At 35.5% G+C, this 20065-nt stretch overlaps 2 protein-coding genes across 2 annotated transcripts in view; both read left to right on the plus strand.

The window, feature by feature from the left end:
• The window catches only part of LOC130243395 (cingulin), a 55324-nt gene extending 47937 nt beyond the window's left edge, over positions 1–7387 (plus strand). Inside the window, exons 19-21 of the mRNA XM_056475555.1 lie at positions 1933–2041; positions 2776–2939; positions 4475–7387. Coding sequence (XP_056331530.1) covers positions 1933–2041; positions 2776–2939; positions 4475–4616 — 415 coding nt within the window. The 3' untranslated portion in view covers positions 4617–7387. The remainder of the gene's footprint in view (positions 1–1932; positions 2042–2775; positions 2940–4474) is intronic.
• On the plus strand, positions 5113–18926 carry LOC130243094 (uncharacterized). The gene is made up of 6 exons (XM_056475144.1): positions 5113–5170; positions 14811–15140; positions 15218–15538; positions 16104–16247; positions 18723–18770; positions 18859–18926. Exons 1-6 carry the CDS (start codon positions 5113–5115, stop codon positions 18891–18893), a joined length of 936 nt encoding a protein of 311 aa, XP_056331119.1. The 3' UTR covers positions 18894–18926.
• The last annotated feature ends 1139 nt before the right edge of the window (positions 18927–20065 follow it).

Consider the following 20065-nt stretch of genomic DNA (forward strand, 5'->3'; position numbering starts at 1 on the left):
AAATCTTTTTACTGATATATTTGTGTACATATGAACAAATCATATTGGAGATCATTTAGTTGTATTTCACGTCATAACCAAACACAACCAAACACGCAAAGGCTGCAAGATAAATCAAAGTTAAAGGGCACCTATGATGAAAATCATCTTTTGGAAGCTGTTTGGACAGAACTGTGTGTTGGTATAGTGTGACTACAGTCATATTGAGGTGATATACAGACAATAAGTCTCTTTTTTTTTTTTTTTTTTCTGACGTTCAAAATAGCATCCAAATCCCTCCGATTTTTAAGAACTACTGCAACGTGACACATGAGTGCAGTTTCCCTGCCCACCAAATTAATTGACAGCCGCGAATTAACATATCTCTGTAGTAACGCGTAAAATCATATCAACAAGACAGGACGTGCGCAAAGCAACTGGGATTAAAAGATCTGTTCAGCTCTCTGTGATCATCAATCATCATAAAATGTGATCAAGAATGAGTTTTACAAGGTTAAAATGTTTTTAAAAGCAGTGCATGATTGAAATGCGTTACAGCGATTTTTACCGTCTTTATCAGCACAGCCACATGTCAGTACAATTGTAAAAGAAGACGCTTCAATCCCGGTTTGTAAAGATTAAATCAGGTTTGTTTTTGTATATTAACACAACGGATATCCATACAGCAGTGGATATTAACGTGTTTCCTGTCACATTTGCCATGCAAAAACAGTGCAAAATTAAACGGCGAGTACTGTGTGCGTGTGTCTGCTGTGTGTGTTGCTTGAATTAACTCCACATCAAATAAATCAAATAATCATTGGGAAAGTTCTTATTGTAGTATTTCTCAAAAACGTTATGTGAGATCTGCTTCCTTCATGTCTGTCACTGCTGTTTATCTGATGCAGCTAGAGATTAAGGCACACTCTAACAGGCATGTGGGAACGGTGGGTGGGGAGAGCTAGCATGAAAGGCACTAGCAACAAAAACAGCAACAAGATGCTCAGAGCTGAAAATTACGAACTTCTGAAAGGTATAATAAATAATCTGATGGGTGTTTTAAGCGGAAACTTTACAGAGACATTTTGGAGACACAAAAGACCTATCTTAAGTCTTGAAAAGGGAGTAAAATAGGTGCCCTTTAAATTGAAATTTAGCAAAAGTTATGATTGTCATGCACATCTTGTAGAGAAGCACAGCTGTCGTCAGTAGTAAATCTCTCCTGAAGGCCAGTGCGTGCTTCACTGCAAATACGAGCCAGGAAATCAAACAAGATTTAAAAACATTTTAATGGATTCAATGGGACTAATCATCATACAAATACACAGAAGGATTCATTTCAAACACCCGACTGAAGTTATGAAGTGAGTTTGGAGTATACCCATTTTATGAAATGTGCTATTCTCATTTATTTCCAGATAAGCAGCAACAGAACCGTAAAGTGTAGAAACAAACAGCTGATTAATCACAGAATGATTACGTTTAATTTCAGAATTGCGCAGATTAATCATCTGCTATTTTTGCATAGCTTGTCACTGAATTAAGGCTTTTGTGTAGTAAACACTGCTCCATCTGAAATCAGATTAACAGCTTATTACAGAACTGGCTTTACTGACAAAATGCACATGAAAATCAACTTTCCCATTTGTGCAGTCCTACAACACACAGATTGAAAGGTGAATTAATGGAAAATGATTGATAGGTGCATTGGAAGGGAGTGTTGACGTGATTTAACCACTTCATCTGTCCCTCCTGTTAAACTACCAAATGACTTCAGACAATGTATTATATTCCAATATATTATATTGCAATACAATATATTTCAACAATTTGGAATATAGTGCTGGCACCTTCAGTGCTTGTAACCCTAAATATAGAGCATAAATATACTCCTCGCACACTTCAAGTTCAAGACATCCTGAAGTTCAAACACATATTTACTTGTTTTTTCAGAGAGAAGAACTCTGTGGTTTCCTCTCAGCGCCGGATAGAGAGGAAACTAAAGGAGCTGAACATCACTCTGGATGAGGAGAGACAGCAGCACACAGATCAGAGAGACCAGGTGAATAATACATACAGATTGTGAACACATAATGAGCAGAGTAAGAAGCTCTGTGTGATCGAGTGTTTTAATCAGGGTTCCCACAAGTCAAACATAAAATTCCATGACTTTTCCTTGACTTTTAATGACTTAAAATCTTAATTTCTATGATTTATAATTGGCAAGTTGGCTTATATTTATATGGCAATATTGGCAATATTTATATTGGCTTAGGATTTATAATGAATAGAAAAACAGGTAAATGTTGTGTTGAGCAGTTTATTCAGAATTTTGTGGTTTTATTTTTTATTTTGTGTATTATTTTTAAGAAATTGCTATATTTAACACAATAATCTAAATATAAAAAATCATATAAGAATAACGCAGAAATTTAAAGGATCTTGCATTTTTTTTTTTTAATTCATGCAGATTTTAGCCAGCCATGTTACTGCTCAAATTCCCGCCATACCATCTGCATTGTTTTACATTAAATAACATTAAATTAGGGTATAGAAAGTACTGATCTACACAGAAAAGCTACCTTTTGATAAGTGGGAAGAAAGATGTTAAAAGACAAACAAAAAATCCCTCTCTTTCCATGACTTAGACAAAAAAAATTATCATAATTAAAGAATTAATAATAATTAAATAAATGTATTTAATTAATGGCTTTAAATGTGTGGAATAGAGTTTTTAAAATTCCATGATATTCCTGAAATTCCGGAAGCTTGTTTAATGCATCTGTGTTCCTCCAGCTGACTCTGCGCGTGAAGGCTCTGAAGCGGCAGGTGGATGAAGGAGAGGCAGAGGCGGAGCGTCTGGAGGGCTTGAGGAGGAAGGCCATCAGAGACATGGAGGAGCAACAGGAGCAGAAGGAGGCGCTGCAGTCCAGAGTCACAGCACTGGAGAATGAACTCAAGTGAGTGTGTGGGACTAAGAGAGAAGATCTCAGTGATATATGTAAAGTCAAATATAATAGTTCATGTTTTTAAAAGTTACTTTTAAATAACAATTACGGCTGGTTTGTTAGTGTTTTTAGCTTTATGAAAAGATTGTATCTGTAAAGTTTTCTAATAGAGTAATTCATTAAAGCCTGCAGAGGGCAGTATGTCTCTTAACTAAAAGGGTGTCCGACTACCCACATCTATCTATCTTGAGGCAATGATTACCAACTTTTTTAACTCATGGCCCAAAGGTTAAATATTGATTGTTTTTTTTTTTATTTTTAAATTGTGGTTTTTTATATTTATATTGTTATTATTATTGCGATTTTGGTGTTGATGTTATTATTTTTAATTTTTTTAAGAATACACTAAATTAGATCTGGTTTTGCCATGAAATGGCCAGAGAAGCTGTTATGGCAATAAATTAAAAATTTGTGGTCACTCATTCAGATTTTTGCTGAGAAACTAAGCCCCAGTGGTCAGTATTTAGCAGGCAGTTCACTGTTGTGGTTGTCAAGGCATAACTCCTCTATTTCCTCCTTCAGGGAACAAGGGTTACATCTATAACATTCTCTTTCAGTCAGTCACTACCAGTCATGTTGTGATGACACAGCACCCCCAAAGACAACTGTTGTTGCTGCTCTACAAATGTCAAAGCAGCATCATGCCCTAATATCATCATGTGGGGCTGTGGTGGGATTAACATGACCAACAAGATCAAAGAAACTATTTTTGGCTGCCATTTATAATGTTGTCAGGATAGTTTGTGTTATACTGCTCTTTAATAGTCTTGTTTGTATTCTGTCTATACAAATGTACAAAATTACAGCAAGCTGTACAAACACATTGTATTCACTGTGTTTGGATGCAGATGTGGGATCCCAGTGCCATGAATATTAATAGCAACTCAGCATCCACCTTTGTTGACGGTGTGTTTGTATATATCGCTTCCACTCTTGCATTACTGCTCAGAGTGAGACGTATTCAGTAACAGACCAGGCTCTGTGGCATCTCTTTTGCTGTGGAAAAGCAAATCAGTTCTTAGAAGGCTCACCAGCTAAACCAATTGTGAACCAGCAATAGCTCTGGCTCTGAACGTGAACCAGGTTCTTGCTGGTGGAAAAGGGGTAAGAGTGATTGGTCACCAAAACCGAATCCAATAGGTTGTCCTAACCATCAAAGGAAACCACTGCTTCTATAATAACAGTAGTAAAATCAACAACAACAATTATTACTATTGTTATTATTATAGTAATAATGATCAACTACATGTATAATAATCACACATATAACATGGAGAATTATGTTGTTTTGCTTGGTTGCTTGATTTTGTAGAAATGTAGTTTCACTTTTAAGGCATCAAATTGGCCTGTGCATCTGTTTGACATGAATGTAATACACAGCTTTAAAACATGTGATGTGATCTCTATGAAATGAAAGCTAGTTGCATTTGAAGTTTCCTTGCTCTAGTATGTTACACCACTCGACACCACTTTCACTTGTTTTTCAGGAGGAAGATTCAGCAGGCCCGACAGTCAGTGCTGGAATCTTCAGTGCTCAGCTCTGACGATGACGATGATGATGGATTGTTTGATCACTCCAGCATAACCTCTATCCTCACCGAGAGCAATTTACAGACCAGTTCCTGCTGAAGCGCTGAAAGGAATCTGTGGAATGAGGTGTGAATGAAGCTGCCCATTTATCATGAACATACAGAGGAACTTTCTTTATACCTTGCTGTAAAATAACAGATCATAGATTCTGAAACAGACTTCTGGTTTCCACCCTTAAGCTGTAACTGTCACATTCCGTCATTCTCAATTAAAATTCCATAAAACAGCCCTAAAACAGGTCTATTTTACAAGAAAAGCCTTAATCATCCCTCTAGTTTGGAAGTAAAATACATTGAAGAAGAATTTAGACATTCAAATTAGATCACTGAAACTAGAAGACATTTTGACAGCATTATGTTTATTTTAGTTGAATAATTAGCATTTAATAGATGAAATAAGGAAAAGGTGAATACATGTGGAAATGCACATGGAGGGAAAAGAAATGATAGAATTTTGGTCTAAGATCTACACGTGTCTGATTATGAGCACTGATCATTTTGTTAGTTGTTTGATATGAGACCGATAGGACATCAAGATGTTAGCAGAAGGTTACTATGAACAGAACATCGAACAAATCCAGTTTGCCGAAAGAAGTATAAAAATAATGTTTAGCACTAGTATAATAGAGCAAACGAGAAACACAGTTAATAGTCCAAACCATGTTTCACAGCTCTAATAGAGTAGACGAGGTATCAAGCATCAAGAAAAAGTTTCATTCTCTGCTTAGACTGCAGCTCCTCAATCTAGACTTGGTATGTATGGCAAGCCATCTTGACATTTCATCGATAACCCATACCAGTATCTATGTTCCTCTTACTAGTGCTTATTTTTTAGATACTAGTATCTTTTCCATTAGTTACTAGTACTCATTCATTAGATACTAGTGCTTATTCATTAAATAACTGTGTCTATTCTTTAGATACTAGTGCTTTTTCTTTAGCCTATTAATGTCTTTTGTAAAGTTACTAGTACTCATTCATTAGATACTAGTTCTTATTCATTAGTTACTAGTTCTTATTTATTAGATACTAGTGCTTACTTTAATAGTGACTAGTAACCATTCTGTTGTTACTAGTAACAAATAAAAAAAATTCCATTGATTTCTATGGGATCTGTCATTGAGATATCAACTATTCAGTTTTGACCTGTATGTATTCCTACTGGGACTGGTACATATTTTTATGTACTAGTACTTATTCAGTTGGTACTAGTACTTAATCATTAGATACAAGTATCTATTTAATAGATAGCACTTATTAAATAGATACTGCTACCAATTCATTACATACTAGTCACTATTAAATGGATACTAGTAGTATTCAGTAGTACTGGTATTTATTTATTAGGCACTAGTATTTTTTCTTAACTATTACTAGTAACAATTCTTATTTTACTAGTCAGTTCTGCTTGTTTACTGGTCTTATGTTATGACTTGTCCAAATGGAAGAGTAGAGTTCAATTAAACATTTTACTAGTAAAATAATAGTTTTTTTACTAGTAACATTTCAGATAAGTACTAGTATTTAATAAATGTGTACTAGTATCTTTTAAATAAGTTGTAGAATCTATTTCATAAGTATTAGTATCTACTTAATAAGTACTCTTATCTAATTAATAAGCCCTATAGTGCCTATTAAATAGAAACTAGTATCTAATGAATAAGTACTAGTATTTAATACATAAGTACTAGTATCTATTATTTAGGAACTAGTATCTAATTTATATGTACTAGTATCTAATGAGTAACTACTAGCACATAAAAATATGTACTAGTCCCAGCTGGAATACATACTAGTCAAAACTGAATAGTTGATATCTCGATGACAGATCCCACAGAAATCAATGGACAAATTTTATATTTTTTACTAACAACAGAATAGTTACTAGTCACTATTAAAATAAGTACTAGTATCTAATGAATAAGTACTAGTATCTATTTAATACAGTAGGTACTAGTATCTAGTGAATAAGTACTAGTAACTTTAAAAAAGCACTAGTATCTAAAGAATAGACACTAGTATCTAACGAATAAGCACTAGTAACTAATGAATAAGTACTGGTACTTAATGGAAAAGATATCTAAAAAATAAGTACTATTAACAGGAAAATGGATACAAGTACGGGTTATTGATTAAATGTCAAAACGGTTTGCAGTAAGGATGTGCTTATGCTTTCACAGTGGAAGAAAGGCAAATACATTTCAAGGTACGAGTGAATCAACACTATAGAAATGTATCGCTGATGTGAAAAATATGAATTATAACAACATAATTACAATAAGTACATGTACATTTCAGCTCATTGATCTGCTAACATTTCCATTATCAAATTGAGCTTAAATGATAAACTGCAGTAAATGTTCTTTAGCATTATAAGAGAGCAGTGTGTTCGAATCAGTTGCACTGTGATATTTTGCTATGCAGTTTCTATTTTTTGACAGGCTGAAAGACAGATGAGTTAGCGTTTCGTCATTCCTGGAAGAGCTTCTGGACATTTTTTTATTGATTTTGTTTGGTAGTTTATCAGCACATGATCTGTTGTTGTTTTACTTCAGTCTATAATATTGAAGCACATTTATAATGAGTGTCTGAAAGAACTGATTTCCTACTGTTCGTACAGTAGTTCTATTACAGCGTACACATTAATTCTGATACCAAGCTGCCTTTTCACGTCTATATCTCCAATAATGTATCTGTGCACACAGCATCTGATTCATGTGAATTGTAAAACACTACAATGCCTTGTAAATCAAGTAATTATTATTATTTTTTTGTAATTGTTGTTTCTTCAAAGTAAATGAGAATGATTTATGTATTTTGTATTTATTTGTAATAGAATTTGCATCAAGCACTGATCAAAACAAAGGTTTGTATTTTTCAGTTAGCAAAACCTTTTCTATCAGTAATAAATTCGATACTTTATTAAGTCCTCGTCATTGGCTCTTTTTTTAATTTAATGCTTATTACCTGCACATGTACTTGTGTTTTGCACATGTTGACATGTGACATACAGTAGAAATGTTATTAACATTAAGAGTTATTAACCCCCCTTTGATATATATATAATTAATAATAATTTTTTTTTTTTTTTTTTTCCCAAATGACAGATCAAGGAAAATTTCACAGTATGTCTGATAATATTTTTTCTTCTGGAGAAAGTCTTATTTGTTTTATTTCAGCTAGAATAAATGCAGTTTTTAATTAAAAAAAAAAATCTTAAGGTCAAAATTATTAGCCCCTTTAAGCTATATTTTTTCGATAGTCTACAGAACAAACCATCTACAGTACATACAATAACTTGCCTAATTACCCTAACCTGCCTAGTTAACCTAATTAATGTAGTTAAGCCTTTACAGCTTCACTTTAAGCTGTATAGAAATGTCTTGAAAAATATCTGCTTCTGTCACTACACACCTTCTTGTTCGCTCAGGTCAGCCGACCAGCTCCTCCTGGTTGTGCCCAGGACCAGTCGAAAGCTCAGAGGGTATCGGGCTTTTGCTGTGGCCGCACCTAATTTGTGGAATGGGCTGCCGTTGTACAGTGCATCCGGAAAGTATTCGTAGCGCTTCACTTTTGGATTGGATTAAATTCATTTATTTCCTCAAAATTCTACACCCAATACCCCATAATGACAATGTGAAAAAAGATTTTTTTTGCCGTGAAGCTCTGAATTGAGCTTAGGTACATTCTAATTATTTGGAGTTCACCTGTGGTAAATTCAGTTGATTGGACATGATTTGAAAAGGCATACACCTGTCGATATAAGGTCCCAGGGTTGACAGTGCATGTCAAAGCACAAACCAAGCATGAAGACAAAGGAATTGTCTGTAGACCTCCGAGACTGGATTATCTTGAGGCACAAGGCTGTGGAAGGCTACAGAAAAATTTCTGCAGTTTTGAAAGTTCCAATGAGTTCCAATGAGTGGCCTCCATCATCTGTAAGTGGAAGATGTTTGAAACCACTAGGACTTGTCCTAGAGCTGGCCAGAAATTCTAACTGAGAGATCGGGGAGAAGGGCCTTAGTCAGGGAGGTGATCAATAACATAATGGTCACTCTGTCTGAGCTCCAGCGTTCTTCTGTGAAGAGAGGAGAACCTTCCAGAAGGACATCCATCTGTGCTGCAATCCACCAATCAGGCCAGTATGGTAGAGTGGCCAGACGGAAGCCACTCACCACCTGGAATTTGCCAAAAGGCATCTGAAGAAATCTCAGACCATAAGAAGCAAAATTCTCTGACTAAAAATGTATCTCTTTGGAGTTAATGCCAGGTGTTCCGTTTGGAGAAAACCAGGCACTGCTCATCACCAGACTAATACCATCCCTACAGTGAAGCATGGCGGTGGCAGAATCATGCTGTGGGGATGTTATTCAGCAGCAGGAACTGCAAGACTAGTCCGGATAGAAGGAAAGATTCAATTCACCTTTATCTTTATAGCGCTTTAACAATGTAGATTGTGTCAAAGCAGCTTCACAGTAAATTGTACAAGTGTCAGTTGAGTTTTCAATGTTTAAGCTCAGTTCAGTTTAGCTCAGTTCAGTGTGGTTTATTAATCACTACTGAGAGTCCAAACACTGAAGAGAAAATCCATCGATGTGCAGCTCTACAGATCCCAAACCATGCAAGCCAGTGGCGACAGTGGCGAGGAAAAAAAAAAAACACCAATTGGCGAAAGTGAAGAATTTAAAAACCTTGAGAGAATCCAGGCTCAGTTGGGCACGACCATTTCTCCTATGGCCAAACGTCTTGTGCAGAGCTGCAGTCTAGGCACTGAAGAAGCTGGACGTCAGCGAGACTGGTCTGTCCCCGGAGCGTCAGCACTTTGGTCAACTGTGTTGTTTAAAGTGCGTTATAAATAAAATAAAAATCAATAATATACACTCAAAAATATTTAGCAGTTTGTTCAAACTACTTATTTAAAATGAATGTATGAGGTATTTTGGGACAACTTAATTGTTTTATGTTCAGTCTACTTAAATTTGTGAAAACTACATCTACTTAATTCCTTCATGTTGTCTCAACACAAATGGATTGTGTGGAACCCAGCATTTTTACAGTGTACTGTACACAAGCAAACTGCGTACAACCAAATGTTAGATACTGGGACATTAAATAATATTATTATTGTTTTATTATTTAATCTAAACTGCACGCCTCTGGGTTTTTGCACAGATGGCATTACCTATTTCAGCACTTCAAAAACAATTGTTAAAAGGCCTTGTGGCCTGCACTGCTCAAAACTCTGAGATGAGAGCTTTCGCTTCTCATATTTTCATCTTCTATATATTCTAACAGCTGCTTTCGATTAGAAGATCGACAGGCGTGTATACATACAGTATGTCACATTAGCCCATATATATTACTTCCGAATAACTGAAAATAACTTCGCTAAACTGGTGTGGCATGTGCTCAAAGCGCTCATCTGTCCTACAGCGAGCATCTCTACTGTATACGATGGCGCCTTATCAGCTTTCACATTTCCAACTTTACATTTTAATAGCCACTTTATCGGAATGCAAAGGTAAGAGTCTTTTATTTAAAATCTGATTTGCTGAATTTCAATGCAAACAAGAGATCAGTGCATATGTAAAAATGACAAGCCAGTTTAATTTAAATGACTATATTAGACGTTTGTTTGTTGCTTTTTTGGACTTTTGTTTATTGACATGGACACCACCTGCTTTAACAAATCAGCTTCTTGCTTTTCTATCCAGAACAATCCATAGTACTTTGAGAATATTCATCAGGTGATTTGCATGGAGAGGGTTTTTTTTTTTTTTTTTGCAGGAGATCTCTTTTTAGTACTCCATCTATTGAAGATTAAGGTTAATCGAAGTTTTAGTAATTACAGCTTTTTCGTGAAAGTTGGCTTTATGAAATTCTGTCCAAGCATAATGCGAATTCAAATGGATATTATATAGAAAAATCAGCCTCTGTTAAAGAGATTCTTTAAAGTTCACCTTAAAAGGAAAATTGTATTCATCCTCAAGTGGTCTCTTTGTTTTCTTTTGCTGTTTCAAATTATATTAAGGAAAATGTTGGAAACTGGTAACCATTGGCTTACATGGTAGGGAAAACACACACTGTTGAAAGTCAGTGGTTAGTTTTCCAACATTCTTCAGAATAACTAATTTTGTGTTCAACAGAAGAAACTCAAACATGTTTGTGACAAGTAAATGACGAGTGAATACTGACAGAATTTTCATTTATAGGTGAACTATCTCTTTAATAGGCAGTAAGAATTTTTCAAGACAAACCGGTTAGTTATTAGTGGTGCTGGTATTGTTAAATTGTCATCTTTTACTGATATCTTGAGAGATTTAATTGTTTGATTGTTTTGATGTTTTATAATGTGATTTCATACACTCCAATCAAGCACTGATGATAAATACTGCTACCTGTTGTATTTCTGTAGAGAAAGTACTGCTATAAAAGTAGCCCTTCAGACCTGAATTATGTTCAGTGCAGTTTCCCATTCTTAGAGCTTCCGTAAATTAGACCAAATAAAAATGTAATTAATCTTAAATAGCTTTTTTGCTTATCAATGTCAAAGCACATCAGGTCAATACTGTCGTACTTCAAAAACAGTAAACCAACATGAAACTAAACATAAAATAATACAAACTGTTGATCTTTACCCAAAGTTTCTTATGAAGCCGACAAACTTGAACAAAATTTTAACTTTCATTTTCAGGTTTTTGTTTTATTGACTGCAAATGATTAGAACCCATTGCACACTATAACGGATAGACACTCAAGAGTTCTATCATCATTTACTCATCCTTTACTTGTTTTTAAATGTTTATGAGTTTCTTTTTTCTGTTAAACACAAAAGAAGATATTTTCAAGAAAGCTGGAAACCACTAACCATCGACTTCCATATCAGCTCTTCTTTTGTTTTCAACAGAAAAAAAGAAACTTGATTTTTGGGGTGAACTATCTCTTATGTATAAACCCACGGTCTATTTGAATGCACAGACATATTTTAATCAATGCTAATTTAAAGCTTGCAATTCTACAATCGATTTTTTTAAAAACTTTAATTGTTCTGCTTTTTTTTCTATACAATCTGTAAAATATTGGCAAACAAATCAATAAATGTGAGTTGCTGCCATGATTCTTTTCAGCTTAGTGGATTTTTCTAGTAGAGCTTTACAGCTGTTTGACTAGATAAAACAAATCAGATATTATGGACTCTGTCGGTTCTAGTTTAAATGGCACCCTGGGTGATCCCACCCCAAATATACCTCATCCCCCAGTAATAACAAAGACACTATGTGGTTGACTTTATATAAATATTTAAAATATTTCAATATATTTTTAACATTTTTATTATAAATACATTTAAATGTATTTTCCTCCGGGTGCTCCGGTTTCCCCCACAGTCCAAAGACATGCATTATACTGCAGGTGAATTGAATAAGCTAAATTAGCTGTAGTGTGAGTGTGTATGGATGTTTTCCCAGTGTTGGGTTGTGGCTGGATAGGCATCCGCTGCGTAAAACATATGCTGGATAAGTTGGCAGTTCATTCCGCTGTGGCGACCCCTGATTAATAAAGGGACTAAACCCAAAAGAAAATAAATAAATGAATATTTATTTATTTTCAATGAATATAACAATGTTCACATTTATTATAAATAAATAAAATTATTTAAATTATTATTATTATTATACAATTATGATTCTAAATAAACAACAGCAATCAATGTAAAGACACAACTGGAGTGAAATGCTAAGATCACTTACAAAATCTTTTGCATGAATATTATGACAATTCTATAGAATACTAAAAATATCTGTTTTCTTGTATTAGACCCGAGTCATGGCTGAGAATGAATGTTATGAAGTCTTTAGTTAAAGAGTAAAGCGTATGTAAAGAGTTATGACTCATTATCCCTTCTTTGATTGATTTTATTTGACAATTCTAACAAAAATATACAAACAAGTCCAGTTAGACCAATTCATACATTATTTCAAAAACTGTCGAGGATAAAGAACACAAAACAGCCACAGGCTTATTTCCACTGTGGTCCTCGATATTCTTAAAAAATGAACGAGCAAATCATAAATGGGATGCAAACATCATCAGCTCAGCAACTCAGCACAATAAAATCCTCAACTTCAGCTGTAAAACAACCACTTTTAATTTCCCTGTTAAAAACACTCTCAATTTGAATCTCTTTAAAAATCGTGGGCAAAACATTCCAAGCAGCAGAGCTAGTACTCAAAAAAGTGGTGTACTAATGGTAAATGGGTAAACGTCCCTGCTACGCGCTCTTGTAGAACGACAATGTACCTCACTAACTAAAACGTAATAATTAAGAAAATATTTTGGGACCATTTTCTTTAAAATCTTAAAAAACATCACGAATTTTACAAATTTTACCCTATTCTCAGCTTTTACAAAATGACTTAATGGCTCTAATGTTCATTATTTAGATGTGTCAGTGAGGTACTTTCATAACAATTCTACACAACTTATTTTGGGTCATCTGCACTTTGTCATTTTTTTTGGAACTACCGCTGTACCAAAAAGCTGCAGCATATCAAAGTATGGCTGCACTAATGCACTTGCTAACATTTTTAAAGTTTGGGTATCAAGGAGCTCTGCCTGTCTTGCTGAAAACATCACTTTAGAACAAATTTTTGAACAGACTATAACAGCCATATTTTCTCCTGTCAAATTACTATCTAAAATGCAACCCAAATATTTCACTTCCTGTTTTGGAGTAATAATTTGATCTCCTACTTTTATCTCTGACCCGACACATTAGTTTCGCAGCTGAACCAAATAAAATAAATTCAGCTTTACCCAAATTTCAGGACAATTTATTAAGGCAAAACCATTCAGAGACTTCCTCAATTTGTTTACTCATTTCATTTTCAATATATTCCCTCCTCTCATGAGACACAATTATTGCTGCATCATCCGCATATAACAAAAGCTTATTTGAACAAGCCATTTTCAATTGAATAATGTATATAAAAAAATGCTTCATTTCCATGCTTTGCAAAGTAACATCAACGTCATATTACATAAACTTTCATTTTCACCAGCATTGTTTCGGTTGCACATAAAGAATAACCAACTTGAGCATGCAAAAGACGCCAAATGTGAATGGGCTCTAACATCTTTATTCTGGGATAACCACTCTAAATAATACACTTGTATAAAGTACATCATATCCCAAAGCTTTAACAGGAGGACTTTTTTTTTCTTTTCCCCATTCCGCCCCAGCCAGATGCCACTCTGGGCGATCGCCCATTTTGCCCATGCCTAAATCCACCATTGGTCATAGACGGCAGGCTTTAAATTTAGTTAAGTTATTCAGTAATACAATCAAAAATAAAGATGCAGGAAAAAAAAAAACATAGAAATGAACAATTTTGCAGTTTAAATGGTTCTAATAAGTCAATGGGCTACATTTTGTAAAATCTATAAATTCAATATTATTGGACGGTATAGTACACTCTCAGAAATAAAGATACAAAAGCCGTGTAGCGCTATAGACAAGTTTCAGGTGTGTAAAGTCTAAAAAGCAAAGCATTAGTAATGTTGTTTTTTGAGAGAGAGAGTACAGTTAGTGGTATAGCCAGAGAGGCAGTTACAGATTAGGAAGGAAAGTGGAGACTCAATAGTTGAGTTTTTAGTCGTTTCTTGAAGACAGCAAGTGACTCTGCTGTTCTGATGTAGTTAGGGAGTTCATTCCACCAACTGGGCAGATTGAATGCGAGAGTTCGGGAAAGTGATTTCTTCCCTCTTAGGGATGGAACCATGAGGCGACGTTCATTCACAGAACGCAAGTTTCTGGAGGGTACATATATCTGCAGAAGTGAGAGCAGATACGAAGGAGCAAAGCCAGAGGTCGCTTTGTAACATCAGAGCTTTGAATTTGATGCGGGCAGCAACTGGCAGCCAGTGCAAACGGCTGTGCAAGAGATATGTGCTCTTTTGGGTTCATCAAAGACCACTTGTGCTGCTGCGTTCTGAAGCAGCTGATATTATACTTATATTTGGTTTGTACCTTTATTCTGGAGTGTTACTTGAGGTTACAACATGACCTTTTGATTTTTTAACTTTAAAAAATTACATTGTAGTCAATGTCTCATGAAGTTGCACATATGGTTCTTCAAATGCAGATTTGTTTTTGCATACAGAGGTGAAGTAGACCCAGCTTGTAAAGCTTTTTGTTCTTTAAATATGACTTGTTTTGTTCATCATGTTCTTTTAGTGGCAACGCAGAGACCTTGTGAACAGCATCAACAGTTGAACATCAGCCGTGTTCAGCGTGACAGCATATCTATTTCTTGTTTAACCACAACCCACCCGCTGGAGTCTCTAACAGTGAAACTACGCAAGAATAACCCAGTAAAAGAAGTCTTGATCTCTTCAGACATTTCTTCGGCATCAGAACACGAGCGATGGTCTGTGAGGAAACATGCTGGAAATGTTCAACTTGATCTGAAAGACATCCAACTAACAGATGAAGGCCTTTATGACTGTGAGGTCTACAAACATCAAGTCTGCCTTAACGCAACTCGGTTTAACCTGACAGTCAAAGGTGAAAAGGTCAAATGATCAAAAGGTCAAATGATCCTCAGTTAACTTGTAGAATTGAATGTGTTTCTCTGGTTTCAGATTGTAAAAGGTTGGAGTCTGTCTATGCAGCATTAGGCTCTTCAGTGCGGCTGCAATGCTCTGAACATCCTCAACAACACACAACTGATCAAGTCACTTGGAAAGTCATTGAAGGTCACCGGTCAATAGATATAACAAAATATTACTCTCCATTCAAGACCTCAAGCAGTGCAGAGAAACTCTTGAAGCCTCTGTTTGAGAGAGCGAGACTGCTAAATAACAGATCTCTGCTTATAAGAGATTCAGTAAAGGCTGATGAACTGTGGTATCAGTGCAGAGTGAATGACAAAACCTGCTATGAAGTGAAGCTGCTGATCAAAGGTGCGTTTCAGTGCTATATGTTCCCGTCAAACCTCAATGCAGACTCTCTGACATTAAAGACGTGTAAAATGTTTCCTGAAAATGGTAGGTTAGTCAAATTTGCATTATGTGCTGAATGTCTGTGGTTAAATTATTAGTTTTTTTGATAGAGCATTTGTAAATGGTGTTAATATTTATTTGTACCCTCTGGAAAATAGCCAAAGTAGCATTTTTCTAGCAACTTTTGTTTGTCTAAATACATTAGACACGTTTAGTGCTGTTTATATTTTGACATTACAGTGAATTGTGTAAATATTTCATGTTAGTAGTCTTAGTATGAGATGTTTTAGTCTATTTTTTTATCATTCATCCATCATGCTTTAAGACAGGTCCCATAATGACAAATTAATACTAATTTACTAATTTATTAGAATGTACAAAATGTAAAATAATACTAATAATTTACCTGATATTGTCAGAGATAAAGACATGGACTTGAATTAATGTGTGTGATGATAATACCTTATCAAATACACTAATAGTTGATGATGTGCATTTAAGTTGATCTTTTCTCTTATCATCACAGATCCTCCAACCCCTTCTGTGAGTCCTGCTGGCAACACTGCTGCACTCGCGTCAATCATAACTAATCTGACAGTAGTAGTGATGGCCACAATAGCATGTGTGATTCTTTATTTCAAAACCCGAAGGAACAAAAACAACAGCCAGAGTAAGTCCACAACTGGAAATCCTAACACTGTTCTTTAATGGTATATAGAGCTTTATAATAATATAAAAAATGTCCAAATGGAAGCAAAGCAAAGGTTATGATTGTTTCTGTCACCAAAAAAAAATTAAGTTCTGTTACGTTTTTTGTACTCAGGAAATCAGATCAGTCATCCAAACCAAAACTCTGGCCAGCTGTACTGTATTCTGAGAGTCTCAATTGCTCATTTTATTGATGGTTCCTACTTTTGTGATGTGTATAGGATCCGCTGTTAGAATTAAGTACACAACCAGGGTAAATTTATTTAGGATTTTAATGTTTTTACTCTTCTGAGTGTTTCAATGTGAGGTGAAATAGATTGCACATCATTGTTAAGTGATTTTAAGGCCCAATCCCAATTCTATTTTGTACCCCTTCCCCTTGGCCCTTGAAACAGAGTGTGTAGAGGAAGGGCTTTGTAATTTACCCCTAAGAAATGGGACACCACTACAACACCTGCACATGTCATCAGATGTCATTGATTCCAGTTATTCCAGTTATGTTATTTTTTGGTATTTATCTTCAGCAAATCACTGAAGGCATATATCATGATGTTATCGTAACGATATAATGTGGCAATAAGATTGTAACTACTGTGCATTTACACCGTGGCCATATTCATCAATGCAAACACACAAAAACAACATTAACATTAAAGCAGACACTGTAAAAACCTCATTCCTGGCCACTAGACTTTTCTGACAGCTGTAACACGTGGAGTGACAGAGACAACGTTAGGATCCAAGTGCAGGTTTATTCGGTAGTCAGGCAAGCAAGGGACAACACAGGTGCAAACAGATGAATAAAGACAAATCCAGAATCGTAGTCACTATAACAGGCGAGAGGTAGAGATGGCTGACGTGAAACTGACGTTTCGACACAGTGTCGAGATCCCGAAGCGCAAGTGTTTCGAAACACTGTACCGAAGCATGATCCGAAACACCCAGGTCACGTGACCAAAGTGTTTCGAAACGCCTGGTTACGTAACTAAAGCGATTAATAGCATCGATCAGTTCAGAAGCGTTTCGAGACCTGGAGAATCTACATTTGACTGACAGTGTCAGACGTAAGTTTCTGTCTCGTATGGCCTAGTGTACCGTACGTGTGCGTGTTGATACAGGTTTCAATTGACTTTTGGATTCGAATGCCGACCTGTACAAATACTCCAAAATCATGATTTTATATATTTTAATCATGTTACTGTTTTTGGTGTAATCTAGGATAAAGCTGCGGATACGCCATCAATTTAGCATCATTTTGTAACTGTAAAACAATAATTAATATTTTACAGTACTGTGATGGTTGGGTTTAGGGTTGGGGTAGACGTTAATAAAATACAATAAATGGGAAATTTAATGAATAATATAAATAATTCTTGTTAACTTCTGTCCACAACTGTATCTGATCTATTAACAGCCCTGTTTTATGACCAAAACAAGCCATATTTATTCACAAAGTGTTTATTTGCATGTCAGGCCAATGTTGAAACAGAACGATGCACGGACAAAGCATCTCAAACTGATATTAAAGCATTTCAAAATAACTGTATCATCCTGGATTCGAACCAACAATCCCCGAATGGAAGTCAGGAACCCTAACCACTCCACTATATCACTTAAGGGCTCATATTTACAAAGTGGGATTTAATACCTCAATTTGCTCAACTGTTCTTTGCTGAAGCTGTTCTAGTGCAATACATAAAAAATGACCACTAGGCGTCACTGTAGAGTGGGGTTTCGAAACGTTTCGAAGCTTCGACACATTTGCTTCAACTGTTTCAGTGTTTCATGAAGCCTCGCTTTGCCCACCACTAGCGAGAGGTCTGAAGGCAGGCAGTGAACGGGGACAAACAGACAAACTTGGCAAAGGTCAAAACACGGAGAAACAAGACTAAGGAAAACACGTTGAATTGTCACTTTACAGGTAAACAAGACTCGGCAATGACTGCGTGTGCTGCTTAAGTAGTGTGGAAATCAGTCCAGAAGCAGCATCAGCTGTGGGAGTCCAATCAGTGGAGACTTGGAGCAGGTGTGTGTGTGTGGCATCACTGAATATGTAGTCTATAAGATGTAGTCCATGTGAAAGTGAGTGCTTACCAGCGACCTCTGGTGGTTAGAGATCTCTGGTAATCCTGACAACAGCGCATTCGAGTGTCAGAATGCAGCTATGCAATGGGTGCAGCTATGCTGCCGTTGTGGCTGGTGTATTCTGGGAAATTTTCTTACCCCTTTCGAGTGTGGTCCTGAAAAATCTCCGTCTGAAGGGGTATCTAGGCCTTCCTCTTAGCCCTACACCTTCAAGCTAAAGAGAATTCGGAGTAAGGGGAAAGGCTAAGGGGTAGAATTGGGATTGGGCCTAAGTGTCCTCATCAAAACATGCATTTTATGGCATTATATGAATTGATCAGATGGCAAAATGTTTGTTTTTTGTATTTTGTAGTTGATCTGAGCCTCCAGTCATCTGTGTGTTATTCTCAAATTCCAGGAGGTAAGGGATATTCATGGTAGGTCTTTTAGAAATCTGTGTACATTGTGTACTTGATCAATTTTATTGAATAAAAATCCTTTTCTTGCAGGGTTTGGTGTCATACAACCTGAAAAACCTTTTTAAAAACATGTTAACTGCACTGTTTACGATTTCCTGAAGAATCTACAGTAACTTACTGTAAACAAATTACAACAAAAATACTGTATTTACATTTAGAGCATTTACCTTACTGTATATGTATTTCAGTGTTGTACATTTTAAAATATACTGTAATCTTTTACAATGCAACTTAAAAATACAGTCACATACTGCATAACTGTCCTACAGTAAAATACAGTTCATATTACAGTTAAGTACTGTGGAATGTACAAAAACTGTTAACAGTGTGTTAAGTTGGAAAACATCATCAGATGGGTTTGGACTAATTCACATGCTTTGCTAAAGACATCTTGGACACGCAACAATTCAGATATACATTTCTCGATTGTCATGATTTCATTACTACATTACACAGTATGATTGATCTATGTCTTGCATTTAAATTTTTAAGAGTTTTGTAGTTGTTTGTGATTAAGTACTGTATGCAGATTTCCCCCCTGAACAGAAGCCCCTGCACAAAAATCTGGTCACGTCCATGCTAATAGAACGCTGTGAAATACTGTAAATTCAATGCTTGTTTTATATTATAAAGATTTAGTTTCTTTATGCATTGCTTAAAAAATGGTTTGAGTTAAGCAATCGGGTACTAGAGACATGCTAGATTGTGAGTTAGTTCCTTTGATATAGTTCCTTATTACCTGTCCCAATACCTACACTTGTGGCCTTTGCAATTTGCTTGCTTGCCTTGCATGTTGTATTTCTTATTTTTGGACAAGTTGTTCATATGAATGTGTAGACTGCTAGTGTGTATAAAACCTTTGAGCAAAAATTATAACAAGGTTTGTAAATCAGCATATATAAAAAATTGAGCAGAGCTTGTTTTACTCATTTGTTTACATGTTATGCTTTGCACTTTTTACAATAAACATGTGCAGTTCTGTGTATTACTTCTGATTAGTTCAAACTCTGATTAAAATAAATTGTATTTGCTGTCATGAATAAATCTACATTCAATTCAATTCATCTTTATTTATATATCGCTTTTTACAATACAGATTGTGTTAAAGAAGCTTAACATAGAAGTTCTGGTAAATGTAAACTGTGTCAGTCCAGTTTAGAGTTGAAGTTCAGTTTAGTTCAGTTCAGTGTGGTTTAATTTTCACTGTTGAAAGTCCAAACACTAAAGAGTAAATCCA

The sequence above is a fragment of the Danio aesculapii genome, chromosome 16 (assembly GCF_903798145.1).
Source record: "Danio aesculapii chromosome 16, fDanAes4.1, whole genome shotgun sequence".
Taxonomy (NCBI): domain Eukaryota; kingdom Metazoa; phylum Chordata; class Actinopteri; order Cypriniformes; family Danionidae; genus Danio; species Danio aesculapii.